Source organism: Sus scrofa, chromosome 17, assembly GCF_000003025.6.
Source record: "Sus scrofa isolate TJ Tabasco breed Duroc chromosome 17, Sscrofa11.1, whole genome shotgun sequence".
Classification (NCBI taxonomy): domain Eukaryota; kingdom Metazoa; phylum Chordata; class Mammalia; order Artiodactyla; family Suidae; genus Sus; species Sus scrofa.
Genome location: NC_010459.5, coordinates 62973744 through 62997844, shown reverse-complemented (window position 1 = coordinate 62997844; position 24101 = coordinate 62973744). Strand labels below are relative to the sequence as shown.

The 24101-nt window shown below is 60.7% G+C and overlaps 1 protein-coding gene across 9 annotated transcripts in view; it reads right to left on the bottom strand.

Moving 5' to 3' along the window:
• The window catches only part of MYT1 (myelin transcription factor 1), a 65601-nt gene that overhangs the window by 22808 nt on the left and 18692 nt on the right, over window positions 1-24101 (bottom strand). For 6 of the 9 annotated variants that reach the window (XM_021077792.1, XM_021077793.1, XM_021077794.1 and 3 more), the window contains exons 3-13: window positions 18441-18495; window positions 17566-17596; window positions 12672-12734; window positions 11708-11955; window positions 9738-10544; window positions 7993-8142; window positions 7445-7535; window positions 6197-6310; window positions 4046-4260; window positions 2532-2719; window positions 1724-2011 (exon numbers count right to left, since the gene is read on the bottom strand). In XM_021077792.1, the coding sequence (XP_020933451.1) occupies window positions 1724-2011; window positions 2532-2719; window positions 4046-4260; window positions 6197-6310; window positions 7445-7535; window positions 7993-8142; window positions 9738-10544; window positions 11708-11955; window positions 12672-12734; window positions 17566-17596; window positions 18441-18495 (2250 nt within the window). The remainder of the gene's footprint in view (window positions 1-1723; window positions 2012-2531; window positions 2720-4045; window positions 4261-6196; window positions 6311-7444; window positions 7536-7992; window positions 8143-9737; window positions 10545-11707; window positions 11956-12671; window positions 12735-17565; window positions 17597-18440; window positions 18496-24101) is intronic. The other 3 variants (XM_021077788.1, XM_021077787.1, XM_021077791.1) reach the window with 3 other exon arrangements.

Here is a 24101-nt window from a genome sequence, read left to right as displayed (position 1 = left end):
ACAGCAGTGACAACGCCAGATCCCTCGCCACAAGGCCGCCAGGGAACTCCATGGTTCACAATTTAAATCCTAGGGCTGGCACTTGCTATGTGTCCCAGGCAAGTTGTCCAACCCTCTGGGGCCCAGGCACCATGCTTTGTTTTTCTGGCATATGGAAGCTCCTGGGCCAGGGATCGAATCCACGCCTCATCTACAACCTATGCCACAGTAGCGTGGGGCTGGGTATCAAACCTGCAAAGTCACAGAGACAAGCTGGGTCATTAACCCACTGCCCCACAGCAGGAACTCCCATGCTTTTAAACTTGAAAGAACAGCAGCCCCTCCAAGGACGTCTGGGGATGGAGGAGGTAAGGCCCACAGCATGCCGGCGGGACAGCGCATCCTTGCTATGCTCTTGCTGCTGTGGCTACAGCTCCTGTTACTGAGCAAGGCATAGAAAAGAGACTCCTGCATTAGACGGAGGTGGCGCCCCAACTCGAGCTGAGTCTTTAGGATAAACCAGGGTTTTCCAGAAGCATGGGGCAGAGGCTGCTTCAGGGCAGGGTGTGCGTCCCAGGGACCCACAGATACAAGGAACCGGGGGCATTTGGGGGACAGTGAGGGGGGCTGCTGTCACAGTTCTGCGGAGGTGAAGTTAAGGAGGGGGCAGCAGCCTTACCCTTGACCCAGGAGGGGCCAAGGAGCCCTGGAGATCTTTTTTCTTTTTTTCCTTGTTTTTTTAGGGCCGCCCCTGCAGCAGATGGAAGCTCCCAGGCTAGGAGCTACAGCCACCGGCCTACACTACAGCCACAGCAATGTGGGGTCCAAGCCATGTCTGCAAACTACACCCCAGCTCGCAGCAACGCTGGCTCCCCGACCCACTTAGCGAGGCCAGGGATCGAACTTGTATCCTCATGGATACTAGTCAGATTCCTTTTCACTGTGCCACAACGGGAACTCCCCAGGCAGATCTAGGAGAGTCTGGCCTCGCCCACACACACACCCCTGCCCTTCAAGCAACCCCTGGCCTGGTCCCCCTCCTGGGGGTGGGGGTTGGCAGGGAGCAGAGGGCAGTGAGGGCAACTGCAGGCCTGTCTACACGGCCGAGGCCGCCTGGAGCTCTGGGCTTTGCTGTCAGGAGGCTTGCCTCCCTGGGAAAAGCCCTCAGTCAGCACCCCCTTTCGGGTGGGTAGAATGACTGGGAAGGGACAGTCCGGTCTGCGGCCTCAGGCTCAGCTCCAACACGGCCTGGTTCATTGCTCTTACAGGCAGGAGGCCTTGGGACTCAGGCCACCAGCCACCACAGGGCCTCCTGAGCCCAGGAGTTTTCTCCCACCTCTGCCCAGAGAGCCAGGCACCTGGAGTGCCCTGGGGACAGTGAGAAGAGGCTGCTGGAATTCAGAGCACCCTAATCTGCCAGCAGGTTGGTGGGAGGCCCTTGAAAGCAAGGAATTTGGAGCCATTCCCCAGTCACCCCCGAGGATCTGATGAAAGCCCTTCTCCTACCCCTGCCCACACTGGGGCCGACATCCAGTCTGCAGGCGGTAAAGGACACGGCCTGGCCCAAAGGCGCAAACCCTTCCAGGAAGGCAGCTGCGACCCAGCTGCCGGAGGGTGCAGGACCTTGTGTGGAAAAGGCTCCGCCTGGCTCAGGCGGAGCCTGACCGAGAGGCTCAGCCCGGAGGGGCAAAAGCATACCAGCCCCCACCCTTGCCCTCCACAAGGTCCTGACCACAGCACCCACCTCCTCGGGCTCCTCCTCTCGCTGGCGGCTGGGCTTGGTGTAGTCCAGAGGCCGGTCCCACTCATCCTGGCGGGAGGCCTGGCTGGACTGGGGCGAGGTCATGGAGCTGCTGGGGGCGCTGGTGCTGCTCTGGCGCTGGGAGGCGTCCGGTGACTTCACACCGGGGCTACTGCTGCTGCTGCCACCGCCACCACCACTGCCACCACCAGGGAAAGCATTCTCCCGCTTTCGGTGCTTGTGCATGCTCAGGTCCAGGGTCCCATTCTCATCCACCTCAATGTCCATGGCCTGCAGGGCATAGGGGAACCCTGAGCTGGCCTCCTCCCTGCCATGTGTGCCATCCGGCACCCAACGCCTCATACCAGGAACCCAGAACGGTGCTTCCGTCCAGAGGAAGAGGAGCCAGACAAGGACAGAAGGGCCTCTGGGAAGAAAGCGTCCTGAGATCACACGGACCAGACTTGCTCCCTCCAGTCTCCTGGCACCACAGGACCAGACCCTTGAAAAGGCCACATGCGTGGGCACAAGAACGTGTGCAGGCCCCTCAGACAGGTGGGCGCTCGGACAGGTGGGAGCACAGGTGTGCACGGCCACGTGGTGCCCCTTAGGCACGGCGCAGAGCTCCGTGGGGACCCGTCCGCCGCCCCTAGGCAGCGGGGGACGGCCAGGAAGAGGAAAGGGAAGCACGACAATCTCCTAGCAGGCACAGGGTGCGTGCAGCGCGCCTCAGGCAAACGGCAGGTGGTCCCAACTGAAAATCCCACCCTCTCCTCTGCCTCGAGGGGCTCCTCGCAGGAGCTGCACCCACCTTGCTGGGCAGATCCTGTGGCTTCGTGCTGAGGTTCTCAGGCATCTCCCAGCAGCGTGTGGAGAGGTTCAGGATGGCGGTGGCGGCCATGTGGGCAGCCTCCGCGTCGTGGGCATAGTCGAAGCCTGCAGAAGAGGACGAAGTGCAGGGGCTGTGCCTGGGGGAAGAGGCCTTTGGGAAAGGTTTGGCTGCAAAAAGGGAACAACACCAGGCTGATACACAACTTGAACAGGAGGCGATCACGCAGACTCTTGGGGGGGGGGCGCTTTGGGGGCTGAGAGCGTGCAAAGCACAGCCACGTGAAGGTGGGCCTAGGACTGGGTCGCCGACCCACTGGTGTGAGCCCACACGCCCCACTCCTACCCCACTCTTACCCCACTCTTGTCGGGACATCTGAAGGCCATTTCTGACTTAAAATTTGGGCAGAAAGGGCAACACCCTCCAAAAGACGTGCTAGCGTCCCTGACATTTCAAACGGAGCGGAGCGAGCCGCCCATCAGTGGCGCTCATCAAGAGCCCAAAGCCTGCCGACAGGACGTATGTCTGGCATGTGACTCAGGTAGGAAATCCTGTCACAACATCTCGAAGGGCTCACTTTGGTGGCCCCCACCCCTGCCAAAGGGCTTTGGCAAGTAACACTATTGTTCAAATAAACAAGACAAGGCATCGAAGCTTATCTTTTCCAATGATTGTGCTGTGACCGTAAGATCACTCTCAGGTCTGACTTCTGAGCACTCAGGGTATCAGCAGTAAATTTCCAGGTACACGAAAGCTCCTTGTGAGCACTGCAGCCTAACTGGGTGCCTTGGTGAAGGCATGAAGCCCTGAGCCCTGAGACACTCACACTCCAGCTGGCAGTTACCCTGCTCGCGTTTTTATTATTATCTCATAGGAAAGGCACCACTGCCAATGTGGGGCGCTGACAACATCACCAGGAGATGCCAGTTCTGATCTCAATACACTGGGGGTGCTTTTCCATGTCGTACACATTTCTAGGGCTAATGGGCTTACAACTCACAAATTCGTGCGAGTGACACATACACCAAAAAAGAAAGGAAGGCTAGTTCTTGAAGGTTTGTTGAAATGAATTTTGCTAGTGCAGAGCACCCAGAAAACGTGTTGCTAATACCACAAGTGGCGCGTCGTCCCCAGCAAGGCGGTCCCTATACAGGAATCGGGGCTCAGCACAGCGGTGCCCGACCCCCCGCAGACCTCCACCGCTTGAGCTGGCATAAACTGCCTGGGAAGGGATGGCCAGGAGAGGGCACTCTCACAGGGCTCTTAAGCCTTTGGACAGGCCCCCATAGCGGACCTGGGCTTTATTTCACATGTAGTAAGGAGATGTGTCACGCTGGACGGAGAACCCGGAGGAAGCCGCGGTGAGAGAGCCACCTGGGTGGACTGGGGCACTAGGGCTGGGCCTGTCCCGTCAGCACCCCAGGGCAGAGAGTCCCTGCATGCTCCTGGTGAGGGGCCCCCAGCCCCTACACCACCCAGGCGTTTCCCCAACTCACATTTAAAGGCTTTCGGTGAGGTTTCGCTGGTCTGAATCTTTGGGGCAAGCATACGCTTGCCAAAAACCTGAGCATCAAAACTTGCGTAGTCAAAAGTGACCTTGGAGAACTTCTCCAGCTCCTTGGCCAGGTTGGCCCTGGGTGTGGCAGGGGCCACACTAGGCCGGTAGCTTCCGTACGGAGGGACCTCAAGCTGCTTCACGAAGCACATGGGCCTGGGGTGCAGGACAGAGAGGGGACAGTGAAGACAGGACCCAAGGACCCTGCACCACTCACCCAGTGCCCCACCCCATCCCAGCTGTCTCTCAGAGCCCAGAGTGGACGAGACCCCGGGAGTCCTTCCCCTGCATCCACAGCAAAAGGGGTCAGGGGTCTGAGCTATAGGAAGCGGAGCCGCCACAGGGAGGAGGGACTGGGAGCCTTGAAGAAATTGTGGGTTGCCCCCTTGCAGTTGGCGTAGCCAGGAGAGGGGCTCGAGAGAAGGTGTGGAGACCTTGGCAGGGAACCCTGCAGGAGTGTGCCTGGGGCAGCCGCCAAGGCAGAATTCTCATAGTGGAACAGCTTACCAGACCCAGGGCGGAGGGGGCTGGGGTGCCCAGCAGGGACACGGATGTGTTTCTGAGAGTCAGCACCCCCGCAGGCCAACCCTGCTCCTCACAGGGAGGGGTCAGGCCCCACCGTCCTCAGCTTCGAGTCGGTCAAGCTGCCCCAGAGGCTGCTACAGGGCTGAGGACAGGCGTGAAGGGACCACCTCAAGCCCTTGGTTCACTATTACTGAAGCTCTTGGAAGAGCTCAGATTCTCAAAAGCACAAGAGACAGCATGCAGACCCGGGCCCGGATAGGGCAGGAGCCGGGGCAGGAAGACAGCCCTGCAGAGGAAAGCCACGGCCTCTGTGCCCTCGGTGGAGGCGCTCGTGTGCCATGCAGCTGGGAAGGCGGAGGCCTGGGAGAGTCAAGCCATGGCCTTGGTCTGGAAAGGGCAGGTTGGTGGAGATAAGAAGAGGCGGATGTCAGGGCCCCCAGTGCCGGGCACATTAAGAACTTGAGTGTGGCCCGGAGATAGGAGCCTGGTGCCAGGAAGACCCTGCAACCACAATACGGCCAGCTCTGAAGGGCTCTGGGAAAGAGACCACCAGGGCCAGAGCGTGCCCTCCTTGCCATCTAAAGAACTCGCTGGAGAGCGCCAGGCACCCCAGGGCAGGAAACAAACCCTCAGCTTAATTCCATACCACGTTTTGGTGGCTTCCTCAGCCAGGGCTTCAGCTAGCAACAGACCTAGTGCCCGTGATGCCAGCAAAGCTTTTCCCAGACTCTCCCCAGAGGCGTGGCCCCATGGAACACATGGAGCCCGGACAGAAGGCCCGGACTCCTGGCCACAATTATTCTGGGCTCCTCACTGAGGGCCCAGGAGGCAAAATGTCACTGCCTCATTCAAGCCGTGGGAGGAACTTCTGAAGCCAGAACGCTGTAGTACCACCCTCACAGGCAAACCAATTGAGATCAGATGCCTCGTGTTTGGAACCTGTTTGGCCCCCTGCCCAGCCTCACCAAGCCTTACTTGCCTGGTGGTCTGACATTTTATCAGTGACTTGGATCAGGCAAGAAAACTGACAGGAAGCTGGAAAGAACAGTAAGAGGGAGGAAAGAAGCAGCTTCCAACCACAGTGAGCGTGGCCTGGTGGAAGGAAGCTAGCTGGAGGAGGCTGAATGCCCCCCAAGGCCGGGGCTGCAAGCAACCCCCCGACGCCGTGCAAGAGTTTCAGAGAGCTGACTCGGCAGTTAACGGGACCCCTTGTCCCTCCCAAAGGAGCAGAGATACCATCCAAGGTGGATCTCAGGGCGGCTCTGCAGAATCAGAGATCCCACCCCGGTGCCACAGGCACCTGGAACCAGAGGTTGAGGTTCCATTACCTCACCACCAGCCAATCAAAAGGAGAGCTGATCATGCAACCCCACCCCCAAAGCCCTCTCTAAAGACCCAACCAGAAGCGGCAGGGGCGGCGGTGGGGGGGACCCCCACCCAGCGTTCTCCTGGCTGGCTCGCATCTGGAAATAACCCTGGGCCCCAAACTCCAACCCTGGCTTTGGTTTGTCTGGCCTCACTGCGCGTGGGGCCCAGGAACTCGGGTTTGATAGGCCTTCGCACTCACCTGAGGATCCGGTCTGAATTGGAGCTGTTCTTGGAAGGCTCTCCCGTCGGTGGCTGTTGCTTCTCGTGAGATTTGGCTAGTTTTTCAGCAGCGGCAATGGGACACCCAGACAGACTAGAGAAAGGATAGGAGGACAGCTGAGCCCTCTCCTGCAGGCCGGCCTGTCTGAGCCCCAGGCAAGGGCTCCTGTCATTCCCGCAGGAGAAAAGCCCGCTCTGTCCTCGAGCCCTCACGGTACCCGCTGCTCAGTTGGCTTCTGGTTTTGGAAATTCTAGGCCAATGACACACGGAGACAAAAATGCATCCTAAAGCTCTCCCAAACTCTGGGCAAATACCCTGCTCTGGGTGGGCCTGGGAGATGGGCCTGCCTCTCCCCTACCCTCCCGTCACCACCAGCTGCTCACATTCTGTCAGCCGACTTGGGGAGGCCCAGAGCCCCACACGCCAGAAACTGGGTGCTGACCCTGGAGGACATGGACCACCGGGGTCACACCAGGGGAACACCAGTCAGAGACCTCGTGGTGCGTCACAGAAGTGTTGGGGATTCAAAAAAAAAAAAATAGGAGTTCCCATTGTGGCATAGCAGAAACAAATCTGACTAGGAACCATGAGGTTTCGGGTTCAATCTCTGGCCTCGCTCAGCGGGTTAAGGATCCCAAGTTGCAGTGGCTGTGGTGTAGGCCGGCAGCCACAGCTCCCATTCGACCCCTGGACTGGGAACCTCCACAAGCCGCAGCGGCGGCCCTAAAAAGATTTAAAAAAAATAAAAAAGTATTGGGGATTCAGCCTCTTCTCCGGGACGCAGCCTCAGAACTCTGGCAGGCCTTCTGGCTGAGTGTACACATCCCCACCCACCACTGCAGCCATGGTGCTCAGGGCGAGAGCAGGGTGCAGGGACCTCTTGCCAGGAGACGGCAGACAACTCCACCTTGGGTCCCTTCCACCAGAGTCTCCCTGGCGCCACTGAGCAGCCCGATCCCAAGGGGGCGGGGCACATGGTCTCCACTTGGCTCTCCTCTCTGTGCTGCCAGCAGCCATGTGGTCTCTCGGGACCCCCCACTCGCAGTGGCACAGGCCGCAACACCATCCAGGGGCTGCTCTGCTCCCGCCAAGGTCTGCCCTGACCTTGCACTGGCCCCAAAGGGCAGCACACAGGGGGACACGGCAAGCCCGAGCCTGCCCCAGATTGGCACGCACACAGCAGGCCCACCCCCACCACAGCCCGCCAGGGCCCAGCTCAGCCCGTACCTTCTGTGCGTGTTACGGTTGCTGTTCACGTGGCCTTGGCCTGTACAGCCAGGCGTGGGGCACTTGAGCACATTCTCGTGCATGGCCAAGACTGCGAGAGAAGGGGAAGGGAGGCGGTGAGCACAGCCTGGAGGGGGGTGATGCAAGAGCCCCTGGCTCAGCCTGCTGTCAAGGCATGCCCCCCCTACCCCTGTGGCCCTGACTCTAGGGTCTTGAAACCTCCTGCTGTCCCGAGACTCACTCCTGGAAACTCAGTGTTCACGAGGGCTGACGGCTTTCTCCCGCTGAGCCCTCAGAACACAGACGGCAACGCACACCCCCAGCTCCAGGGTCCTGCGCCACCGCCCCCAGCCCCCACCCCATGCCTGGGGCTTCCCGGGACCCTGAACCAGGCTGCCATCCCAAGATGAAAAACTGGGCACACCCCATGTCCCCACGCTCGAGGGCTCAATTTGGGCTTCTGGACAGTCCCAGTACAGAGGGACAGGCCCTGGCCACTCCTCCATGTGGACACCATCCAAGCGCCAGAGCCAGCCTGAGCTACTCACTCTCTGGGGGGATCCTGTCCTTGTGGGGGCAGCCAGACAGGCTGCGGTGGTGCGGGTACAGCCCGGTAACATGGCCAGTGCCGTCACAGCCTGGCGTCGGACACTTGATCTCGCGTTTCTCCGCTCTTGAGGGATCTGAACGCACAAGACCTATGGGTTAGAGGGTGGCCAGGAAGCTTGGTTGGGGGCATCGAGAGGGAGGAGCAGAGAAGCTTGCCAGCTTTCACTCTGGCTCCAGGGAGGAGAGTGACCAGCTGCACCAGAGCCAGAAAGGGCCCAGGGGCTGGACAGCCGGGGCACCCTGGAGAAACCGGCCAAACTGGCTGCCTGGGTGGAAAAGCCCGTAGATCACAGACACCCAGACAGCAGGATGTACAGGCTTCGGGAAGGGCTACCCATGGTGGCCACTGTCCTCTCTCCTGTCCTGCAAGGCCCACTGGCTTCAGGGTGGGAGCCAGGCCTCTGCACAGAGAGAGGCCTTCCAGGATGCGTCCTTTGTGCTGAGAAATGAAGGGGACACAGGCACCTAGTAACTTACCCAGAGCAGCGAATAAACATCTGGGAGGAAACTAAACCCAGACCTCCGTTACCGACTTCATCTATCCTTGGCAGGCCCAGAGTGGTCACTAAGAGTGCGGAGACAGAGGGGTCAACTCTCAGGACACACAGGGTCCCCAGAGCATAGCTGACGGCCCAGAGAAATTCTCCACATCTCCCCTTTGGAGAGCACGGAAGTCACAGACCATGCTCAGAACACCTACCCAAGGGGGGCAGGGCCCCAGGGCTCCACCTCTGATGCCAACAGGAGGAAGCTGCCCTTGGACCACCAGGCAGGGGCTCCTAGAGGCTCATGAGCCCCTCCCCAGCACCGAATCCTGAGCTCACTGCTCGGCTTCCATCCAGGACCCGCACCGCGCCTGTGCCCCAGTGCCAGCCCCTCAGAGCCAGTCCCTCTGTCCTCCGAGGTATAGGTGGGCTCATCGCTGCCCAGTGCTCCCAGCCTGGCTGCCTACCTCACCGTGGGGCTCTACCCCCTGGGTCCAAGCCCCCAGCTCTCTCCTAGAAGGCAAGATACCCTGAATCTGGGGCCCCAGGTCTGTCCTCGGGTCTGAGACCCCAAACCCCTGGGCTGGTCCTGTCCATCTGTGTCCCATGGCCCCATTATGGCACGTTCCAAGAGTGCCCACCAACATCCTCCCTGCTCTGTAGGCCACAAGCCCACCACCCCCAGACTGACACTCACATGGGCCCCAACACCTGTTCCCGAATCTGTGTCACCTTCACCTGGACTCCTAGTGTCCATGTCCCCTCAAGGCCTGTGCTGGCCTGCCTCTGAGCCCCCAGGGGCCGTCCCCCACGTTTGGCCATCCTGAAAGGGTGTCTGGTTGACAGCTGTCCTCCCTGCCCCTCGGCTTTCTCCCCGAGCCTGTCTCGTGTGAGTGACTGGGTGTCCCCGCCTGCCCCGCCTGCAGATCCCTCAGTCCCTCCTCCGCCAGAGCAGCCCTCAGGCTGTGACTGAGCCACTGGGCCTCTGCCCCTCGAGCCCTTTCCCCGCCTGGTCACCTCAGCTGTGTCTCCAGACCACCTGTGTGAGCGGCGCGAAGCCCTCCTGGGGATCAAGGACCACAGTCTGCCTGCCACGTGGGTGTTTGTCCCATCTGGTCCCATCTCCACCACCCCCACCCCCAACGCCCAGATGCGGGTCGGTGCGGCCCTGGAGGGTGGGGGTCGGTGCCGGGCCCTACCTTTGCTGCAGTAGCTCTTCCGTGCAGCATCCAGGGGCCTCGCCGCCTTGCCCGGCTCGCCCGGGCCCGGTGGGCCTTGCTCGGTGGGGGCGCCGCCCGGCTCGCAGACGGCCCGCACCTGCTCGGCCTTCAGGGCGATGGCCTGCTCCAGGAGGCCCAGGTTCCCACGGGTCAACACGTCGTACATCTCAGAGTCGTCCGTGACCGCGGACTTCTGCGAGCGAGAGTCCTCGTCCTTGCCGTCGTCAGAGTGCGCCTCCAGCATGACGGAGAAGGCGGGCTTGGGGCTGGGCGGTGCCGGGCGCCGGGGCTCAGGGGCCTTGGTGGGGGCGGCATGGGGGGCCTCCTGGCAGATGACATCAGGAGGGGCCTCGGCCTCGTCCTCCTCCTCGTCCTCCTCGTCCTCCTCCTCGTCCTCGTCCTCCTCCTCCTCGTGACCCAGGCCCACGTCCGGCTTGCTGGGCTCCTGGCCGGCCACGCCCTCCAGGGACTGGGGACACAGCTCCTGGGAGCGCTCGCTGGTGACTTCAATCACTTCCTCGGCGTCCTCCGGCTGGATAACGGCGTCCTTGTCGCCCTCATCGCTGGTGGCCCCTTCCTCAGCCTCCTCCTGAACCAGCCGCATGATGGCCGGGCCCGGCTTGGCCACCTGGCCTGAGTCGTCCCCGACCAGGGTCTCGTCAGCGATTTGGCCCAAGTTGAGGAGAGACGTGGCGATGATTTCCTGGTAGCTGCTGTAGCCCTTGGAGGAGCCCGTGGGGCTGCTGACGGGGTTGGGTCCGAAATGAGCCTTGACAGGGCTCCTTCCTGCGCAGAAAGAGAACCCATGTGGGAGGCACACGGGGAAGGAGGCCGAGTCTCCAGGACCCTGCATCCCCCACGCCACCCGGCCACAGCCAGGGGACACCTACCCCCAGAAATGGGTTGGGTGTGGCCGTTCGTGCTGCCCCTCTGCCCAGACCTGGAGGCCACAGCAAACCTACATCAGGGTGGGCAGAGGAACCACGACTGTAGTTCTGAGCTAAGAACCCATCCGACAGCTTCGATTAACAGTTCTCCCTGTTTCCTTAAAGCAGGCAAACCCGCCTGTCGTAAAATTAAAATGCATCCAATTTCTTTAAATTGTTTCATAATCGAGAAGCAGTAAATTTGTTTTTAAAGGTTAAGTCTTTTAACCCCCATGACTAGAATGCCACACACAAGGTCTCCTTGGGATCATGGGCCGAGACCCCAGGGCACAGGAGCCAGGCCTCGTCTGTCCACTCCAGGAGGCGGCCGAGCCAGGGCTGACGGCTGAGCACCAACCTCCATCCTTTGTAAGAAAGCCAGGGAGCCAGGGTCCCCAGGGCCATGCACCACCTCGGGCACAGCCAGGTCCGGCTTGGGGTCGGGGGGAGCGTGTCAGGACCCTCCCTGGATTGGCTCCACAATAAAACAAACATCCAGCTCTAACCCTGCACGGTCAGAGAACAGCAGAAGCTTGGAGGTGTTGGGGGGTCTGGGTCTTGGGCCTCAGCCCCACCCCCAGGACCCTACAGTCGGCCAGGGTCTCAGGAGACTCTGAAGCTTCCCACCTTCACTCTAGCGTTTGCCAAGGGCTGGGGGCCCTACAGGAGAAGGGGGACTCAGGGGGCCCCCCTCAGCTCCCCCTCCCCAACAGGCTTCCCTGGACATCACCCCCCGGCCTCCCCTGAAGCCAAGCAGGCCCCTCACCCCCGCCCCCAGGTGCCTCTCCTGAGGCCAAGTGGGGTGGGGTCTATCTGAGACCCCCACACAGACACACACCCACTGACGCAGGGTCCACACACAGACGTGCCCGCAGGCCCCTCCCCAGGGAGCCCCGCAAACGTGGAACAAGAGCCGCTTGTTCTCAGCAAGGACGCTCGCACGCGGGCCCCTCCCCGCTCAGGCTGCGATTCTCCAGGGCCACACTAGGCGCCTTTATTCGCGGAGAAAGAGCCACAAAGCACCTTCAGCTGGCTCTGGGCGATGAATCTCCTCCTGTCCTGACATCTCGGCCTCGTCCTCCTCCGCAGTTCCTTCCGATTCATCCGAAACAGAGGCGTCCTTCACCTCGGCGTCCTCACTGCCGTCGCTGTCCACGCCGTAGCCCGCATCCAGAGCCAGCTTCAGCGGGTGTGCCTTCCGCTTGGACACCAGGTGCTCGGCCTCTGCGTCCTCCAGCTTCCTCTTCTTGGCCAGGGGGCAGCTTTGCAAACTGGGGGGAAGGAGGCGGGGCTGGGGCCACCCTGTCAGCACCTCCCAGAGCCCCCCACCCTTCACTCTCTGCAGCCTCTCTCCCTGCCCTGAAAACTTCTCTTTGCATCTCATCACCACGTGCCGCCACAAGCCCCAAACTTGGGACTGGCAGGTTGATATGTTCAAAAATTTCCACCTGTTGTCTGCGTTCAGGAGCCCCTGACTGCGCTTTAAATTTTGCTTCCCGCTTCTCTGGGAAGACCTAGGTCCAGGGCCCGTCCAGGCCCCGCCCCCCGGATGGAGTTCCGCTCTTCAGACCCTGCCCACCTGCCCCCAAGCGTGGTGTCAGGAGCACCCAGGCCCTTTCTTCTCCACACTCGGCAGGCCCTTCACACCCCCACACCCCACCCACCCTCAGAACCTGGCTACAGTCAGGGGCCCTGAGACGGAGCCCCCCTCCCCCCGGGTGACAGCAGGGAGCACAGGGGATGTGCTGAGTCTGCTCCGAGCTCTCCCACACGGACGCCTCCAGCCTCACAGCAGCCCCGACCGGGAGACGCCACGCTGGGCCTCCCAGGAAGGGGCTCCAACAGGAGAACACCACAGCTGAGCAGTCAAGAGCAGAGCCGGGGGGGTTCAGAACCACAGAAGGTCTCAGAGCAGGAGAGGGGCTCCGACACCGCAGCAGCCCAGCCGCCTTCCCCGGAACCTCCCCAGGGCCCTCGGCCCCCTTACCTCCGGTGCCTGGAGTACTTGCCCCGGATGTGTCCCGAGCCCGTGCATCCTGGGGTGGGGCAGCTGGGGAGACAAGCGGAAGCTGTCACCTGGGGGTGGGCCCCAGCCAGCGCGGGGAGGGGTCCGCACCTCAGGGCCCCCCCAGACCCTCATCCTGGGAAGCAGAAAATTGTCTCCAAGCATTTGCTCAGAATGGCTGCTTGCAGTTTGCTAAACATTAATGAAATAACTCATCCCATTTAAATAAATGAATGGTTCATTACAATTTTATGTGTGTTTAATTAAAGATCTGTATGTACGAGATCAAGGTTGGACACCTTCCTTTTTCCGTGGATGAGTCTTTCCTGCTGCAGGCAAACGCCACCAGGCTTCCAGGGCTTGGAAGCGGGACCAGCAGCGAGGCAGGCCCAAGGGCAGAGAACAAAGGCTGGGTCTCTCCACTGCCTCCACGATGCTGTGGGGTTGCAGCCACTGAGGGCAGCAGTCTCTGCAGCCCCTGCCAGGCGCACCCTTCACTGGCACCCTGAGCCGGTACCCCCCAGCCAGGAACAAGTCTGCAAACATGCAGCCACGGGCCCCCCGCTGGAGGTAGGCAATCGCAGTGTGGCAGCAAGGACCCCAGCCCAGAACCAGCAACCTGGTTTGATCCCAGCTTCCCGTGGAGGCAGGTGAGGCCAGGAGGGCCGATGACCCAGGAGCTGCCATGAGACCTCAGTGGGGCAACGCCTGGCCTCTCGGGGTGCAGCTCCCACCCCAGGGACAGAGGAGACCCCCAGGAGTCCTTCTCCCTCCAACACCATCTGCCTCCCCACGGAACCAAACAGCAGGATGCTCTGGAAACTGTCAGTCACGGGCGCGGACCACCCAAAACATTTCCCCAGAACTCAGCTCCCCAGGACAGCGAGGGGGCCACGTGGATCGAGGGCAGGGCCCTGTGGGCTTTGGGGCACACCCACGGACCAAGGATGACAAGGAGCTGGCATCACCCCCTGTCAGGGACCCAGCAAGACAGGGAACCCATGGGGGCCTGAGCGCCTCCTAGAGCCTGGGAAGGAAGGGCCACGCGGACCCGCTGACACCTGTGGGCACCTGGGACCCAGAAAGGGTCCCGTGTCCAGACACGCTGATGGCTTCTGACCTGTTTAGTCATGGACCCGACTGCAGACAACTGGGGGACCCCACTGACCAGCAGGCCACACTCACGCTGGCCGGTCGGCGTGAGGCAGAACCGGCGGCAAAGCCCCGCCCCCAGCTCGGCTCAGCTTTGGGGGCAGAGTCTCTGAGAGGGACGCCGTGGGCAGCCCTCCGTGGTGGGGCTGACTTTCCCGGGGTTGAGGGAGGAGGGGGGTGGTGAGGCGGCACGAGAAGTTTACTTTGCCTTTCCTTTCCAAACAGAGGCCCCGGCGCTGCCCACCGCCCCTCATTCTGAAATCTCTGCCCCACACTTGCTGTCGCTTTCTCAAGAACTGGCTTTGAGACTCTTCACAAAAGCTCCTTGTTATTGGGGATTTGAAGCTGAGGTCCCAATTAGTCGATTAATCACTGAGTTAATCAGGCAATTAGATGCCAGCTGCTGTGGAGGCCTGCGGGGCACTGGCGCTGCCCCCAAACACGTCACCTGCTCCAAGCCACACCTCCGCCACCAGCTCGGAGAGTCCTGGCCTCCAGCCCCAAGGGCCAGCTCCTCAGAGGGCAGCAGGCCAGGCTGGGCACCCACGTGGGCAGAGCTGGTGAGGGCCACGCTGGAGGAAGAAGCTGGAAAGCCCCTGCTCCCCACGCGGCAGCCAAGAGGACATCCATCGAAAGTGGCCTGAGACCCAACCAAGGCCTCAGGGCTGCAGAGCCCACAGGTCCACCTACTGGCACCCCCTGTGCTCAGGGCCGGAGGGAAGGCGGAGACACCAGCACTGGTTCCAAGCCTCTTCCCCAATGTGAGGGGGAGGCAGACCCAGCCAAGCCCTCCCCCAATTCCCCAGTGTGGTTCTGAGTGTGGCAGAGACAGGAAGCAGGCGCGCGAGTTCCCAGAGGGCCTACCCGCAGTCAGCACCGAGCAGGGGAACCGTCCACTGCCGGGAGGGACCTGAACATAAACAGCCTCAAGCTGGGGGTCGGGGGGGCTGCTGGAAAGGATGGGTCTCCCTCCTGCCCCCAGTAGGCAGGTAGAGGAACCCCACTCCCATCCACCCCTTGGCAGGAGGTGGACAAAGGAGGAGCCCTCAGGTGGCCTGGGAACCAGGACTGGGACGTGTCAGGCATCTCTCCCAGCCCCAAAGATATTCCGAAAGGGGTCCATGGGCTTCCTAGTGCAGAGAAGGCCGGGACCCACTTCCCTGCCCCGCCCCCTCCCGCGGCTGTGTGATGGCCCAGGGGAGACGAGGCGGGGCTCTGCTGGCCCAAAGGGAAAGGCCCTCAGGGGTTCATGCCAAATTCAGAGAAAGCCTTGAAGGGGCTCAGGGAGGCAGGAGACAGCTGACCATGCTGCTTGCTCCAGTAACAGCTGCTCTGCAAGGGCAGTGGCTCCCTGGGGTCTCCGCTGAGCTGGGAAGGGTAGCTTACAGATTCCGGGACAAATGGGTGCAACCCCCCATCCCTGGAGTGAGTCCCCTCATCCCACAGGTTCAGCTCCACCCTGACCCAGCCACCCTTCAAGTGACCGCGAGCAGGTGCCTTTGATGCCACAGCTTTCCTCTGCGGGTCACTCTCCCTGTGCTGGGACCCACAGCAAAAGTGCCACCGGGATGGGGTCTCATCTGCTTGTCAGACCGCAGCCCACACTATGCTGGGAGGAAGGGTGTGGCTCACAGCTCCTGCCCCTTCCTGTGGCGCGAAGGCCCCACACGGCCACCACGCACAAACCCAGCGCATCACAGGTCACATCCCCCCTTGTGGCTCGGGGACACAGGAGGCAGAGGCAACTTCCACGTGGGGTGTGTGGCTCCTGAGCACAGCAGGTTCCACTTTCCTCTGAGCATCGGTTCTCAACAACTTGAAGAATTGCTGAAGGCCCTGTTGCTGGCACTCATCCATGCGTCTGTCCCCATTTCTCCAGCAAAACGTGTACAGGTGCCACTACTACCAAGTAAAGAGGGGGAGACCTGAGATCGGTGAAGCGGCCGGAACCCAGACGCTCATGTAACCGCCTTCCTACACTGGTCGGGTCCTCCCTGAGAATACTTCCAAACAAACCCACTTCCGAAGTCTCGAGAGAAACCCAGCCCTTTGGGTTCACCTTTCCCACTTCCTCCGTTACTTTATCTGTTGCCGAAATTACTTGCTTGTACCAAAATTCAAATCCTGTGCCCAGCCTCCCCCTGCTGTGTCCCTAAGCTGTCCCCAGCTGAATGCCACACGGCCCAGGGAAAGCGGCACCTCCTCCCAGAGCCCCCCCTCCGCTCTGTGCGCCACAGCCCCTCTACGCATCATGGTGTCACCAGCAGCTCCCCCAGCAGCCCCCCCCCGGGAGCCGATCACGGCTCAGTGGGGGCCCCCCGGGCCTGGCCTGGCTGCTGTCCCACCATCGCCTTCCCTCCCTGTGACCAGAAGGTGTGTGACTCAGCAAATCTGGCCACATGATCTTTAACCCTCGGAGCCTTAGTTTCCCCACTTCACAAGTGGGGAAACGACACTTCCATGGGCCACTGTGCTTGGGCTCGGCATCCCTCCCATACCCCGCTTCCCACCTCCAACGTTGGAGAGCGGCCAGGGCGCCTGGGACCTCCCCTCTTCCTGGCAGCAAAGCCATCGCCGCTCAGAGGTCTAGTGGCGCATGAGATGGTCCCTCCCGGATCTGGGCTCTGTCCAGTGAGAATCTTCACCCCCGGAATTGAAAGTGGCTGGTGCCCAGAGGGATGCAGTTGTGTGGGAAGAGAGGGGGTGGGGGCAGAGGGGGTGCAGGGGGCAAGGGGAGTGCACGGGGGCAGAGTCAGAGGGAGTGCAGGGGGGCACAGGGGGCATGGAGGGCAAAGGGGGCATGTGGGGGGCATGGGGGCAGAGGGGATGCTTGGGGAGCAGAGGGGGCATGGGGGGCAGAGGGGGCATCGGGGAGTGAAGCCTCAACTGACAGTCCTATTTGTCTCCATGTGAGTCTGGAAGCCCAGAGAAATGCCCCTCAGGATGTGGCTGGAATGCAGAGCCTGTAGCCCTGGCAGCACCACAGAGCCGCCATGGGGTGGGCTCAGAGCCCCTTGGCCCTCCAAGACTCAGGCAGGTCATTGGTTCCATCTCAAAGGGAATCTGTGAGAATCGAATGCCCCACACACACACCCATGCCCACCTGGCACACTGGGGGCTGCCCTTCCTCCAGGACCTGAGCGGGTGCACAAGTGCATGGTGGCACTGGGACAGCCTGACACACAGGCATGGCGGTGCTTTCTCTCCCGCAGGCTTTGGCCAAGCCCGGGACAGAAGCCAGTGGAACTCTGGCAAGGACGCCAGCTCCAACCCAGCACAGCCTGTGAGTCTGTCCCCCTCAGACCTGTCCCCGCAAAGCCCGCTGGGAATCGCAGGGTCCAGCCCACGGCCTCGGTCTGCGTCTGGGGTCAGCGAAAGACTCGGAACATGGGGCAGCCTGTCGCCTCATCTCCGGCCGAGCGGGACCTCAGATCACCTGACACAGATGCATTTCTGGGAGCCACTAAGACAGCTCCTTGCTCCTGGCTGAGGACAGTGGTGACACGTCCTGGTGGTGACGAGGTGTGAGCACAGCCGTGCCCAGCTGGCTGCGTGACGGGGCTGGGACAGAGGAGGGAGAGGACAGGCGGCGAGGACAGCTGGACGCTGGCCAGGAGGAAAAGGGCCTGTTTGGGAAAGCGGGCCTGGGTGCCTGGCATGGGCTGTTTAGGACCCACGGGGTCACAGGTGCACCGTGCTGGGCGCTGGCGGGAAGCTTTCTTACCTGAGGTCGGCACCTGCGGGCTCCGGGGGTGCTGAGTGAAAGAGAAACAGGGAAAGGCATGTGGGCGTCAGGACTGCAAAGGCACCTGGGCCTGCAGCACAAGTGGAGGGAAACCCGGAGGCAAGCCCGTAGGGCCTGACCCCCAGTCTCCCCGCCTCCTAGAACGTGCCCAGGGTCTAACGGGGCCACTGCCCCCAGGCCGAGACTGGTGCCAGAGGTGCTGGCTTGCAGAGTGGGACAGAGGCCCCCCAAGACAGGAGGTCCCTGAGCCCTCAGGGAGCGGCAGCATCTGGTCCTCTAACTGCAGGTAGAAGTCGGCTTCCGGTGGGAAAGAGGACCCAGCAGGTGAAGCTGGATGAAGAAGAGAACAAGCAGCTGGTCCTCAGTGATGGGGGAGTCAGTGGTGCCAGGGAGGGAGGGGGCCAAGGGGTGGGGACTCAGTCCTTGCCGAGCAAGCAGAGCCTTGGCCCTCTCCACACCCACTGCCAGTTCAAGCCGACACCACCCCAGCACCCCAGCACCAAGGCTGGAATCCTGGGCAGCAGAGAGGCTGCTGATGCAAGGCTATGGCAGCCTCTCCTCTCCAAACGCAACGGTCTAACTGGGCTTGGCTTTCCCCACCCTGGGGAGCTGTCTGCCTCTTCTCCTCCACCCCAGCAGGTGTGTCTGGCTAGTGGCCCCCAGGGACCCCTGAGGCACCCTGAGGCTCCCAATATCTTAGACCCTGGTGCCCAGCAGGGAGGAGGAGCACCTGGGCCGAGGCAGCACTGTGGGCGTCTGTCTCCCTGGGAAGACCGCTGAGGGGAATGGCATCTGCAGCTTTAGGACCTGGGGGTCTTGGGCGACCCTGCAGGGGATCGGGGGACAGCACTCACCTCGAAGGGCCTTGGATCTCGTTCGCGCTCTCTTTTCGTCATTTTCTAAGCTCATCTGCAAGTAAAAACAACAGCGCTGTTAATGGGAAACCTGTAGAACCACGCCTGGTGGCTGGGGCTGTGGTACCTGCTGACGTTTTCTGGCTGAGCTCTGCTGGTGCGTGTGAACCTGTGACACAGGAGGACGAGGAGTGGGCCCACAGGGCAGGAAAGGCATGCGACCACGGAGCAGCAGGAGAGGCGGGTGCTTCGGGGCAGAGACCCTGGCCCCAGGGTGTCCACCACCTCCTGCTCTGGGCTCCCCTGCTGCCCTCAGGCTCACATCTAAGGAGGAAGCGGCACCCCCCAAACCTTCACTCATGTCAGGGTTCATGGTCTCCTGTGACTCCACCACCCTCTGCTTACGGTGGGGGCAGGCTCCCCACGGCAGACTCTGACCCCACCGTGCCCCCCAGCCCAGCTTCCCCTGGGAGCTGATGACCCTGACACCAACTTTAGTTTCCCCTGTGCTGTCCCAGGGAAAGCCCACGGGAACACCGCCTGCGCCCAAGGACCCGAGCATCCCCAACACGAGACAGCCCCCAAAGCGTGGATGTACCAGGGTGCACAGGGGCCTCCGGCCACCACTGCCCAGTGAAAGGGGTCAGGTCAACCACAGCATTGAAAATTTTCTAATGGCCACATTTTAAAATGCAAAATGGGAGTTCCCGTCGTGGACTCACTGCCCATCTGAGTTTGACCAGCCACGTGCCAGATGCCCGTGGCCATTGTGCTGGACTGCCAGCCACAGCGTGGCTGCCTCTAGAGGCAGGAAGCAGATGGGGTAAGAGCCAGGCAAGGGCAGCCTGCAGGACAAGGGGTCACCTGGACCAGACCCTCAGGCCACCTCCCAGAGGTGTCACTTCTCCCAGGAAAGGGTGGCCGGGGGCACCCCACACAGTCCAGGCCACCATGTCTGCTGCCCACCCTGCCTGAGCCCACAGAGCTCCCACTCCTCATTCTCTGCCTGGACCCCTTCCTCCAGCGATTCTGCCCTCATTGTCCTCGAAGGCAGTGGAGGTAGAGCCCCGGGAGGGTGGAGCCTCGGGCCGGCGTCAGTGATAGGGCCCTTCAGGCAGAATCCTCAACCTGCCAATCTCGGCAGGAGGCAGGAGGGGCCTCTTCCCGAGGGGCGTGGCCTGTGGTCAGGAAGGGCGGAGCAATTCCACCGGCCTGGCCAGAGCCGTCAGGGCAAAGCCGGACAGCGGGGCAGGGCGTAGCACTGGAGGGAAAAGCCAGCACAGGACACGTATCTAAGGTCCCACCCGGGAAGAAAAAGCAGGGAATTAGGAAGATGGAACCTGCGGAGTGAGCTCCCCACCCGCCCCAGGCAGCACGAACATACAAAGATTTACGTGATTTGGTGAGGAAGGAAAATCAAAACCCGGGGTAATTTTATGCGGCCTGTTGGCTCTAGGCTGTGGGGCCACAGAGCTAAGAGCTGTGCTCTTACAGCTTTCCGACTGCACGGAAAACAATTACTATAATTTCTATTTTTAAAGCGGAGGTTCCCCACGGACCAATGGCTCACATTCAAAGGGAAGAGAGGAGCAGGTGTCAAAGGGACTTCGTTACGTTACATTTACGAGCCTTCGAATGTGGCCTGCGCGGGGCCTAAGCACAGCAGCTTCCGATGCAGTGGCACAACGGCGCTGGAGCGTCTGATTGCCCGGCTGCTCTCAGCTGAAATGCAATCTACAGCTCTTTTTTTTGTCAGTTTTCCCAAGGAAATTGGCAAGCATTCTGCTAGGTTAAAGCGTGCCTAGGCAATTTGGATTTCCTGCAGATAAATTATTCAAAGAGCAGAGAATAGAGGGTTGCAGGATGCGTAATGGTCGCTGCTTGCAAACTGCGAGCTCCCATTGACGCAGCCAACAGCTGTGCCATTCATTCTCCCCCAGCACCTTTCCCTTTGCAATTTGTCTGCATCAGATAGTCAATAAGTGAGAAGTTCTCCTCAGTGCATGGAGCTTTGATGTTAAAAGGGAAAGAAATTGCATCATGGGAGGAAAAACTCGGGCTCATCACCCTTCGACATGAGGATAACTTCTATTACCCTCATAAACCAGGCAAACTCTGATTTCTGAACAGTTTGAAACACACAGTGCCCGCTCAGAGGCACCTGGCAAAGCCACGTAGAGCCAGCTCCGCTGGATGGACACTGCTTTCCATCTCCAGAGGTTGTGCCGGGGGTCCTCGCGCCTCAGTGCTGACGCTCCTGTGCCTCCAGCAGCCGTGCTTGGCCCACTGGCCTCCCCTCTCGGCCCCACCGCAGGACGGCAGGTCACTCCCGGACGCGAAGACCAGGAAGCACGTCCCAATTTTCTACTGATTTCTTTTTGAAAATTCCTAGCTTGTTCCGAGCACAAACCCAGAGGGTCTGCTTCTGGAAGGCCTGGCAGAGCGGAGTGGTCTCTGGCCTTGAGGGTGAAAGGCCCCCAACCCAGCCAAGCTGGCCTCAGTCGCACCCCAGGGGCCACGGGCTCTCTCCAGGGCAGGTCTGCACAGTTGCTGTGACCACAGGGCCGCGTCCTACAACTTCGCTGGGCTCTGTAACCTGCTTCTCGCCCTAATTAATATTTCAGGAGTTCCGTCTTCAGTAGGAAAACTATGGGAGGAGAGTGTTTGCAGCTGCAAATACTCCCGTCTTGCTACTCACCTCCTCCGAACCTGCCTTATTAGTGTCGCATGATGGCCTCACTCGAGAGGGTGGCACTGATTGATTCTGTTTTATACTTTTCAGCAAAAATCAAGCCTCTTCGTGTAAGCAACTCTTTCTTTTTTTTTTTTTTTTTTTTTTTTTTTTTTTTTGCTTTTTAGGGCCGCACCCATGGCATATGGAGGTTCCCGGGCTAGGGGTCTAATTGGAGCCGTAGCCGCTGGCCTGCACCACAGCCACAGCGACGCGGGATCCGAGCCGCATCTGCAACCTACACCACAGCTCACGGCAACACCAGATCCTTAACCCACTGAGCAAGGCCAGGGATCGAATCCACAACCTCAGGGTTCCTGGTCAGATTCGTTAACCGCTGTGCCACAGCGGGAACTCCGTATACGCTCTTCCTAGCGGTAAACAGTTCTCATACTGAGATGTTACAAAGACCCTTCCAGACCCATCTGTGTGGCACCTTTGCCAAAACTGAGTTCCGAGCTGAACATTTACAAACTGAAAGCAAATGTCATAACAGCAACCCTGGAACCCGTCGACTCTTGGGCTGCAGTTGTGAGAAGCAGAGCCCAGATGCTCAGCCAGTGACGGAGCGGAGAGGAACGCTGCACCAGCGGCCAGTCAGGGGCCCAGCAGGCTTTGTGCCAACCTTCACCTTTACCCCCAGAGTCCAGGTCAGCCCATGATTTCCCCCAATTCGGGGACTGGTGGTGGTTTCTGGAGGGTGCCCCCGATTCTCTGTCTTGCTCACTCAGTCTCCGGCTGTCTCTCTGTCTGTCCCTGTCTCTCTGACCCTCTCTTCCCCTCTGTCTCCCGCTCTGACTCGCTCTGTCCCTCTGTCTCTTTCACTCCTTTCTTCTTGGTCCTTCCGCAGCCTCTCCAGCCCCTCTCCAGCCTCTGTCACACGCCTGCCCTCCCGCCTGCATAGCTAAGGGCTGGACAAAGAACAGGCTCCATGCTGAAGCCTAGCCCCACGCTGCCCTGGTTATGGTCCTGCCTCTCCTCCCCTGCAGGTGTCCCGGCCTGAGCAGCACCAGCTACAGGACCCAAGCAGCAGGTCCCTTACTCCAGGGAAGGAGGGTGTCAGGGTGTCAGGGGAGAGCTCAAGAGGAAGGGGCTGCTCAGACGTGGGCGTGGGGAGCTCCGTGGACCAGGGAAGACCTGAGCACAGGTAGGGACCATGGCCTCAGGGTAGGGGGTGCCCCAGACCTGTGGGGAAGGTGCACCGTTGGGTGGCCGGCCCCTCTGCACGGTCAGGCTGCGCCCACCCTACTTCCCGCCCCCCATTCTCCACCCAGTGCCTCTCATCTCCAGCTGAAATGAGCTCATTCACTCATGTTTTTGAGGTCCGTGTCTCTCCTACAGAGGCCACACTTGCTGCTCAGGGCGTACTATGCAAGGTCAGGAGAACAGACAGATGGACAGACAAGCGAGGCCAGTCAGAACCGTCTCTGGGCTCCTGGAGCTGTGGACAGTCAGAGCAAAGCCTGGAGCCCCAGGCTGCTGGAGGGTCCAGGCCCAGGACGGTGAAGGACACACAGGCCTGGGCTGGAGGAGACCGGTTAGGGTTCCAGCTTATTAGAATGTGTGCCAACATCCAGCAAGGCTGGGGGGTTCGAGTGGACTTAGGACAGCTTTTCAAATGTGCAGGATTAAATGGGCGACGGTGCACCTTTCCCTCCTGGAGACACAGGTGGGGGCGAGGTGGGGGTGTCTGCTGACTCCCAGGCCCGCGGCCTGCCTAGAAGGGAGTGATGACGTGGAGTGAGGAGGGGCAGGGAGCTGGCTGTCACCCCCCCCCCGGGAGCTCCAACAATACCTGCCCATCTGCCCCTTTCTCCAGGGAGGCGGGAGCGGGGGGCGGGGGGGGAACAGCCTGGGCTGGTTTTACTCTCTCACTGCTGCGCAGCCTCGTGGCAGAGGGCATGGGGCAAATCCACCTTTGCACCTCTGGGGGGACGCTCCCTTAATGGTTTAAGAGCAGCATTCAAGTGCATTCCTCGTTCCCTCTCCTACCCAGGCCCTCCAGGGCAATCCCTCCAGGCCTCCAGCCCCATGTGCTGCCACAGCTCCGCACAGCCTGCCTCGCCGGCCTCTCTGAGCAGCCGGGGTGGCCTGAGCAGCCTCGGGAAGCCTCTGCACACATCCTGGTTTCCACTCAGACGGTTGAGCTAAACCGCTTGCCCTCACCCCGCACCTCCTGACAGCCAGCTCAGCACCCTGGCTCCTGGCGTGACAGCTGTGTCCCCCTCGGGACATCCCGCTGCGTGTCTGAAATTCTGACACTGCACCCATTGTTCAGCTGCTGAAGAGACCGGCCCCTTGGGTGTGAAAAGGACACCCCATGGAGCATTATTAATGCACGGCTTGGGAGGGTTCTCCTGACAGCACTAAGCACGGGCTCGTGGCTCCCTCCAACCCCAGATTAATAATCATGGCTACACAATAGACACTCTGATCAAGCAGCAGGTCTGGGCCCATCTTCCAACGTAAACGAAAGCCCCACCTGCCCGGGGTAGACACCAGCCTTGTCAAAGGAGCCCACGCACACCACCCTCCCTCACTGGGGTCACCCGCCTGGGGTGGCAGGAAGAGGGCGCCCAGGCTCTGGATATCCACTGGACAGCCACAATTCGGGGCCCAAATGTTTCACTCTTTAAGGCCAAGAAGAGATTTAAGGTCCTACGCCTACTCTTTTCGCCTAAAGTATTAAAAAAAAAAAAAGAGAGAGAGAGAGAAAGAAAGAAAAGAAAGCCGAATGCGCAGTCACACAGGCAGCTAAGCTTTTCCAGCAGCCCCATCAGACGGGCTCTGAGCTGTCCACACGCCTGGTGCTGAACGCAGGCCGTTGTGCACACCTCCCCCACACAGGCCTCCTCTGTACACACTGCCCTCCAGACACCGAGCCCAACACCCCACCTCCTGTCCAGGGCCAGTCCCGCCCCTGTGTGTAC